This window comes from Myotis lucifugus, unplaced genomic scaffold, assembly GCF_000147115.1.
Source record: "Myotis lucifugus unplaced genomic scaffold, Myoluc2.0 scaffold_11, whole genome shotgun sequence".
Classification (NCBI taxonomy): Eukaryota; Metazoa; Chordata; class Mammalia; order Chiroptera; family Vespertilionidae; genus Myotis; species Myotis lucifugus.
Window position 1 is genome coordinate 6037321 of NW_005871059.1, and position 9524 is coordinate 6046844.

At 43.5% G+C, this 9524-nt stretch overlaps 1 protein-coding gene across 1 annotated transcript in view; it reads left to right on the plus strand.

Annotated features, from left to right (window-relative positions):
- The window catches only part of EPM2A (EPM2A, laforin glucan phosphatase), a 39607-nt gene extending 30309 nt beyond the window's left edge, over positions 1–9298 (plus strand). The window contains exons 3-4 of the mRNA XM_023750095.1: positions 268–509; positions 6770–9298. Coding sequence (XP_023605863.1) covers positions 268–509; positions 6770–7047 — 520 coding nt within the window. The 3' untranslated portion in view covers positions 7048–9298. The remainder of the gene's footprint in view (positions 1–267; positions 510–6769) is intronic.
- The last annotated feature ends 226 nt before the right edge of the window (positions 9299–9524 follow it).

A 9524-nucleotide genomic window follows, 5' to 3' on the forward strand; every position in this document is an offset into this window, starting at 1 on the left:
AATGGTTAATCGTGACTCCCTTTAAACACAAATTTTTATCTGACTCTTGGATGTGATTTAAGATACTAATGCGTTATATAGTCTTATTCTGTCTACATGATTGGTCTACACAGAAAAAGTGAAAATAAGAAGGGGGAACCAGATATATTCTTGACCTGTATCCTGAGGTGAATAAAATCGCACTTTAATACTACATGCTTTATGCAGCTTCTCAAATCTCAAACCATAGCCACAATAGTAATAGTTGACTCTGTATGTTCTCATTAGAATTCTACCAAATATCTGGCTGGGTAGCTGCCCTCGCCAAGTGGAACACGTAACCATCAAACTGAAGCATGAATTGGGGATTACAGCTGTAATGAATTTCCAGACTGAATGGGATATTGTACAGAATTCCTCAGGCTGTAATCGCTACCCAGAACCCATGACTCCAGACACTATGATTAAGCTATACAAGGAAGAAGGCTTGGTCTACATCTGGATGCCAACTCCAGATATGAGCACTGAAGGTAAGCATCAGAATCATGTTGGCTCCTTGTGAAATTTGTTTCAGAGAAGCCCTTGCCTGTCTATCTATCATCTATCTATCTATCTATCTATCTATCTATCTATCTATCTATCATCTATCCATCTGCCAGCCTACCTTTCTGTCTATAATTGATTGACCTAAATATGAATAATAGAAATGGAATAAAGAAAAGGGTTTAGGTTTAACATTTAATATGTATTTTTTGATAACTTGGTTGATATTCTGTTTAGCATGGGTCTTTGATTTGTTAATTCATTAAACATGTATTTATTGCATATCTACTGTGTATGTGGTACTGGTGACTGAGAATACAACAGCAAAGAGAGGCAGGACAACTCCTGCCCTCATAGGGCTTATAATCCTATTAAATGACTACAAATAGAAATTAAAACGGATGTGTTTTGTTGTTGTTGTTAGGAAGATACATGGATATAGCTATGAGAGTATGCACAGACAGTCAGACTCAGGAAGGGCAGTCAGGGAAGGATCCGGGGAAGCAGTGTTTGAACTAAGATCTGAAGAGAGGGCTGGGGTCAGCGGTGAGGCTCCCAGGCACAGGGAGCAGCTGTCGAAGAATCCCTGTTGCAGAAGAGCATAGAGGGTTGTAGGAACTGAAAATAGGCTCGTGGGCTGCAGATCAGAGGGTGAGGGAAGTGAGTCTTGCGGGATTTGGGCATAATAAGGACTTGAGACTTTTCCCTAAAGTGGTGAAAGCAGTGCAAAGAACTGGCTGGGAGTTGCCCAAGTAATCATTTTCTTTTCCTCTAGAAGTGCACTTCGATTGCAAAGTAGAGAACGGATTGGGTGGGCCCAGAGTGAATCCGGGACACCAGTTAGGCGGTAACTGCAACATTAAAGTGAGAGAGAATGAGAAGGATAAAGTTCAGGGAAGGCTTGTGATCATGAGGCTGCATTTATTGCGCAAGTACTGGCTGAGCCTGTCTTTGTGAAGAGACAATTATGATGTGACATGGGTGCTGCTGGGGAAACAGACATAGTTTTTATGTAATGGTAAGGAGCAAGAAGACATGTTCAGGACTACAGTATAGAAGGAATGTGATGAGAGGCATGAGTGATGTGCTCCAGGAGAGTTATGGTGTGAAGAACAGGCAGGCAGGTGACATGAGTGACTTGTCATTTCAGGTGGCAGAAAGCATAGGCCAAAGTACAGAGGTGTGGGATTTTAGAGGAATGGTCTATATTTCAGCCTGGTGGGAGAAGAGGGTTCTTGTAGAAAAGGAATGGAGCTATTTGAAGCCAAGAGAACCGAGTTACACTAGTAACATGAACTAGATGTCAGCAGGGGGCAGCAGAGGGCTGTGAAAATGGCACAGGCTAAGGGAGTTTGGTCAACACTATTCTGGGGAAAGAAGAAAGATCCTGATGCCTAGGGAGGAAACGTTTCTATTATCAGTCCTCTTCCCCCCAAAGTCCATATGTATCAAACACTCTTCTAAGCAATTGCTTGCATTAACTCATTTAATTCTCATAACCAGAGTTGGGACAATTAGTTATCTCCATTTTGCAGAGGAGAAAACTGAGGTACAAAAAACTTAAGTAACCCGGCCCAGGTAAAGAACAGAGACACAGCTGGATTTCAGAACGGTCTGACTCAGAACATTGCTCCAGACACCATACATGCCCACATGAACTCTTCGCACACATTCTGCAGACCGCCACACTTTCAATCTGTCATTTGCATCTTTAGGTGGAATTAGGCAGAGTCATGGGTTGCCAGGGAAGTAGCTAATGATGTGGGTGGGGACAGAAGACCTTGAGAATCGGGTTTCCTGGCATGTGGCCACATTGGCTCCTTATGAATCTCAGGTGGTCCTGCTGGCTGAGCTGGATCCCTTTGTGGGTCTGTGTGTGAACTGAGCTATCTCTGAGGATGAGGTATAATTTTTGTTCCTTAAGGACGGGATAGTTTGGTTACTGCTCTTGGTAACGCTGATCCAAAGAAGCTTAAGTTAGCCACATAAGCTTTGTCTTTTTTCCAAGGGAGGAAAAAACCCCTCATTTGCACAGAAGAGCACTGGTTGAATCTAGGTCATATTTGTCCTGTCCAGCTTGTTTCTCCGGTTTCAAAACAGAAGAAATTGTTAGAGTGCCAATAGCTTCCAGAGAGCATTTGGATTTTCGCTTCTTTGATTCTGGTTTTATAGCATTGTTATCCCATTGGGATATTATGTGTGATGAGGCTCAGAGAAGTTGAAATAAGTTTCAACTTAGTCCCAAGTCCTTACGTTTGTACCAAAGGATGTTCTAGATAATACGAACCTTATCTATATTACATTGCAAAGGTGGAAAAGAAGGTAAACTAGACGATATACACGCATCCCATTGGCTCTTTATGAAGCCATCCCATGCTCTGATTACCTGAAGTCCCTGCTGACTGATTGGGGATTTGCATGCTCTTCCCTAAGATCCACCATAGTTGTATTTAAACCTTTTGGGGGTCTGCCTTTGTGAAGAGAGAATTGTGATGTGACACGGGTGCTGCTGGGAAACAGGGACAGATAAGATCATCCCCCTGTGACTGGGGGTCCCAGTCACAGCCGTGGAGCACCTTCCACACAGACTACACGAAGTGACAGCAAATGAAAGCTCCCCCTTGAAAAAGGCTAAACCCCAAGGCTACATAGAGTTCTTTTTTTTTTTTTTGGTTCAGCATAACCTGGGGAATCATGGAAGGGTTAATGACCATTTTGGAGTCCCTGAGGAATTTTTGACCAAAAGTTCCATGTCCGTGGCTCAAAGTATTAGCACAGTAAACATATAGATTAATTCTGCTGAATATTTCTAGAACTTCAGAGAAAAATCCATCTGAAAACGTTTTGAGCCACATACTGGTCATGCTGTCAGCGAACGCCTGAGAAAGAAGACAGTTTGTTAGGACCGACCTGTTCCAATCAATTGTGCCATCGATCCTTATCTTGTACATTTTGTCATATACAAATGGATTGGTTAGGTTTTCTCTCTCTCTCTTTTTTTTTAATAATTTGATTTGTGTTTTTCACCTAAAAAAACAGAAAGCTCCCAAATCTAGCGTCCACCAAGAAAAAACAAGTGTGCTCATAAGATTCAGTTTTCCTTCACAGGAAAACTGCTTGTGTTCTGCCCTCTGTCAGGGCAGTGCTTGGATAACAAATGGTCTGCCTGGACTCCCACACGAGTTAGTGTGCTGCCGAGTCCTCAGCTACCCGTTGTCACAGTCTGAGTTCTGGCCTCTGACTCAACACATGGCATTCAGCTCTGCCATGAGGCAACGACCCTGGCCTTGGAGCCACAGGCCCTGGCTCGAGCCTCGTCACCCAGCATGGCTGTGTGATATGGGGCAGACTAGTTCCTGCATTTGGAAAGTGGGGATGATAATTTCTACTTTACAGGATTATAACAGTAGAATAAGATGATGGGGATGAATGTGCTTTGAAAAGTCACCAAGTTGGGGTGTATTAGTCCCAAGTCCTTAAGTTTGTACCAAAGGATGTTATAGACAATATGATTCTTATCTATATTACATTGCAAAGGTGGAAAAGAAAATATAGTAAAATAATAACAATAATATATTCAGCCATCAGTCTGCCCCTGTATTGAGAAAGGAAAGATTGTGTGTGTGTGCATGTGTTGGAAAGGCTGAAAGTTTGTGCCAGGAGTGATTCTTTCAGGGCCAGCCTTAGGTAAACCTTGGATATCATTAGGGCCCCCCACTTATTTCAGGCCCTAATGCCTCAGTCTTCCCCAACATACCCTTGTCCCCCTTCTCACCACCTTTGCTTGTCATTGCATGATTTCGGGAAGCTTTTGGTCATTTCAGAGTTGGATTAGCCTGGAAGAGGTGCGGCCCGAAGTTAGATTAGAGTGTCAGATCAAGTTGGTGTTACTGGGTTTTGTTTTATTTTGTTTTAATTCATGTACTTACCTAAGACCTTTTGAACATCTACTGAGAGCCAAGGCCTACTGTGAGTTCCAAAAGAATGTTTCACCTTAGTTGCCAACATTTAAAATGTTGACTATTTTACATTTTAAAAATCTGCATTTCTGTCTTGCCTTTAGGTATAATTGTTTTGGGGAATGAAAACTTTTTACCAAATTAAATTCTACATGGAGCCAAAATACACAAAACATAAAGATCAGGGCTCTGGTTGACATTGGGTTTGTTACGTGAGCTTTTATTCCTCGTTGGGTTACATTTTAGCTAAGGCTCCCTAGAATGGTCTTCAAGAAGAGCAATGTGGGTGCATTGGGCAGAGCTGGCCCCTATAGGGTTGGTAGCAGAGGTACTCAACCCCTGGCCAGACGTGGCTCTCACACAGGGGTGTAGGCAGAGCATGACCAGGCGGGTGGGGTGCAGGGACAGACTGGGCATTTGATAGATTGACAGCATGGGGGCCAGCAGGAGCTGTTAGATGGCAGCTCTTCCTACCTTTCTCCCGCCATGTGCTGTTCTAAGTACTGAGCAGGCAGTAGCTCCTTTACACCACCTCTTAGCAACAATGAGCTTGGGACTGTTATTATCCTGTTATATCTGAAAAAACTGAGGCACAAAGGTTTAAAAAGATCATTCCGTCATGGCCACTCAAACCCAGCCAGCCAGATGCCAAAGCCTCTGGTCTTAAGCTACTGTCCTTCCCTCATCTGCCTCTGGGAGAGTGCCGTAAACAACTGACTGCATGGCAGGCCCACCCAGGTGTAACCTCAGAGCAGAGCACAGAGCTGTACATCAATCAAAGCTATGGCTCAGTTTGGACTCAGAGAAATCCCAAGACATGTAGGAGCTGGCGTGCCTCCAATTTAGATGCCCTCAGGGACCAGGTAGCCAGCACGAAAAGAGACGGCCCCTCCCCCCCCCAGAATTGCAGAGTATACCCTGCCTAAAGGAATTCCAGTTAAAACATCTCCAAACTGCTCTTTAGATCCCCATAGTAAGAGGGGTTAGAAGAGCACCAGCAGCAAAATTAGATATTGTCCTGGTTTCATGTATATTTTCTGCTCCTGTCTCCCAGCTGGAAGCTAAGGTAGGCCCCCTGGATAGAGTGGTAACTGAGGGGGCCTTCAGGCCATGACCAGGTCTTTGGTAATATCTGCCCTTCTCAGGTGCTGATGCCTGACTACAGTGTGTTGTGTGGGACTTTCAAGACTTGCATTATAAGGGTGTAGCTAAGGAGGGAAGTCTGAGTGACTCTCCTGGGAGACTTCTGGGCCCCGGTGAAATCTGCAGGAAAATCATTTCCCACCTCTCTGGTCCTCCTGTGGGCTGGCAGTGTGAGACTGTGGCTCTCAGAGGACACCACACGTTGTGTCTCTGTGGTTGAGGACAGAGAGTAACTGGAGAGGTCAAATCATAGATAGGAAGTTGTATTTCCATGGACTCTGTATTTCCCTCTTTCATCCATTTTTGAAGTAATTTCCACTGACCTTCTTCCCCCAAATTCACGAAATATCTTTCACTGAGAACCTGTAAGCAGAAGAAACTGCAGCATCCAGGAATGTGGTCATTTTAGGGGGATCTCTTAGAACAGGCCTCTGCAGAGCATACATATCCTCTCTCCATGGCAAAGAAGACATCTAAATCATCTTGTAATCGAAAAGGTAGTCACGAAGCTGCAATAACTATAATCATAATTGCCCAGGAAAGGAAAAACTGAATTAGTTTTAATGCACACTGCACCATGAGAGAATAAATGAACAATTTATCCAATATCCCACGTGTATCAATTAATAAGTTAGTCATTTCATTGGACAAATGGAAACTAGCACATGTTGAATGAGTAAGGTTGACTTCTTTAATCGGGATGGACTAATTCTGTTTTACATTTACCTGGAAGATCCTTTTGGATGAAAGGAAATTGAGGTGACAGGACCTGTCAGGTCCTCTTTGAAATCCTCTAAACCTCTGCTGGATCTATGCTAACAGAAGACGTAAAAACCGCTCTTCTGACCACAGGCAACGGTAAACCTTTCTTTAGGGGAAATAGGTGCGGACGCAGAAGTCTCTCAAAGGAGCAGCCAAATCAAGTGACAGAGCTGCCCATTGCCTCTGCAGGGCCCCTCCACTCCATTATTAGCAGGATTTGATAGTGTCTCACCTTTTCCTTCAAAGAAAGGAATGAAGCAGGCTGTGTTATCCCTGCCTCATCGGGCAGGGCACTGTGCCTTCACGGGGTGCTGGAGGAGTTATTGACGGCGCTGTTGGGGTTTCATTATTTACATGTCTGTGCTGTGCTTTCTCCACCCCAGGCCGGGTACAGATGCTGCCCCAGGCGGTCTGTCTCCTGCACGCGCTGCTGGAGAATGGACACACCGTGTATGTTCACTGCAACGCGGGGGTCGGCCGGTCCACGGCGGCCGTGTGCGGCTGGCTCCACTACGTGTTGGGCTGGAAGCTGAGGAAGGTGCAGTACTTCCTCGTGGCCAAAAGGCCAGCGGTCTACATTGATGAAGACGCATTGGCCCGGGCACAAGAAGATTTTTTTCAGAAATTTGGGAAGGTGCGTTCTTCCATATGCAGTGTGTAGGTGGCCCATCTCCCCCCACTCCTGATTGCCTTTGGAAGCTGGGGTGACAGTAGTACAATGATCTAGGAACAAAGATTCCACCTGAAGAGACAGATCGCTGGCTTCTCCCCCAACCTGCCTCCTTTAGTCTGGGGCTGACTTTCTGTTACGCTTTGGTTGAGCTGTATCGCCTTTGAAATATTTTACAAAGGAAGCTGTGACTGACACATGAGAAAAGCTACAAGCGGCTGGGCTGTGCAGTGTTATTCTAGCGTCAGATAGAAAGGGAAGGCGTGCAGTTCCTGCTGCCGGCAAGCGGACCAGCCCTTTGCGTGATAGACACTGCATCTGTTGTATTATGAAGTCATGACGACACTTGCTGCCTTGTAACGTGGCATTCAGACGAAAGATAGGATGTTATGTAGATTTCATCACTTGTATGTGTATGTGCGCGCACACACACACACACACACACACACTTTCATACTGAGATTATAAAATGAGAGCTGGTGAATTGCCAAAGATGGATATAATGGTAGAAGTCTGGACTGTGACAAAGTAAGAGCTCAATGTGACCAAAATTGATGGCTTTCTAGACGTTGTTTTGCATCCTGCTTCAAAGTCTGTTCTGTTCCAGGGCATCACCTTCCTTATCTACCCACAACCCTGGGTAATACTCAAAGTAGAGTTATAATGTCTCTATTTGATCGAGGCTCAATGAACATAGATAGCTTGCCCAAGGTTTTCTGGCTATTCAGGGATGAACTGGAGTGTATTTGACTCAGTGCTTTTTCAACACAACTTGTTTTGCCAGCAAACTGTAGTGAATTCAGCTTCTCTATCTCAGAGTAAGGTTGATTTTCTGCAGCAGTTTCTTCCGTGAGAAATGGAACAGCATTCTGATCAGTTGCCAAAGAATTTAGGAGAGTATATTTTGAACAACCTATTTTAAAACATGGTGGGCTGTCTCAAGGCCAAAGTGGCCTGAGCTGTAGCTCACAAGAGGAACTATACAGGGTGGGGCAAACCTAGTACATGAAACAGTTTATTCTTATGTTATTATTTATTAATTATTGTATTATTTTCCATATGAACAACTATAAGCCTACTTTTGCCCACCCTGTATTATCAGAAAAGCCCAAAGAGCCCAAATCCATATATCATTGTCCCCCAGCTTGGGAACGATCCTGGTCCACACTCAGTTGAATACAGTACGCAGTTACTGCACCTCCAGAATTTGCAACTCACTACCTTACCCTAGACTCTACAGGAAACACAAAGATGAACAAGACTTTGCCTTCCAAAGCTCATAGCCTGGGAGCAGCCCTGTGTCCAATCAACTATGATGCAGGATTGAACTGTGAATGCCATGCTAGAACGGGGAGAGGGGATGTAACTTTTGTTGGGTGCCTCTTATGTGCTAGCTGTTTAACCATCTTATCACTTTTTATCTTCCTAGTACCCTATGAGTGAGGCTTTGTTATCTCCATTATGGAGACCAGGAAACTAAGGCCCTGAGAGGCTAAATCAACTGTGTAGGATACGTGGTGATTAAATAGATGAAATGAGATACAAAGCTAGGTTTGTCTGACTCAAAGCCCATACTTTTCCTATTAAACTCTGATGCTTACTTACTTTTCCGCTCCTCTTTCCTTTCATAAATATTTATTGACAGACACGAGAGAGTCTGATTTAGGAAGTATGGGGTGTAAGAAGGATATAAGGTGAGCTCCAGTGGAGTTCAGAGGAGAGTAAGATGTCTTATGACTATTGGACTCAGGGGAGGTGGCATTTGATTTGGGCAGAGAAGGCTAGACAAGACACATTTCTCCCTCAATTTTATAGTTGGATTTATAAACCCAAGATTGAGTAATATGAAGTCCAGCTCCCTTATTAAAAGGAACTAGAGATAGCTATTGTATTAAGTAACCCCTTTATACTAATAATGTGTTGTATGAAATTTAACCTTAAAAATGAAATATTTCTAACTAATTATGTATGTATGTGTTAGAGTGTTTGTGTGTGTGTGTGCGCGCACGCGTGTGTGTGTGTGTGTGTGTGTGTGTGAGAGAGAGAGAGAGAGAGAGAGAGAGAGAGAGAGAGAGAGAGATAGATATGCCTAAGAAGTCAAGTGATGTAATTTCCATTACAGAAAAACCTTTTTGGGTGGATTTTTTTGCTCTGATAGGCAAAATTATTTTAGGGCTATTGAATAATATTTTGGAATAACCTCTCTCTTGTCTTCAATGGATAGATGTCTAATGTATTTCAAAATAACCTGGAACTTTTGCTAAATAAAAGCATTAAAAATGACCTCTGTGTGCAGGATTTTTTGTAAAAATGTTATTAATTTTGTCTGCAATCCAGAAGAACAAACTATGTTTTCTTATTTGTAATCTAGTTTATTCCTTTATTTTTCAAAGGAACAAACCAAGACCCAGAGACATCACATGACTCTTGTACAGCAAGGAGTTTCAATTAAGGGTCAGAGGAAAGGG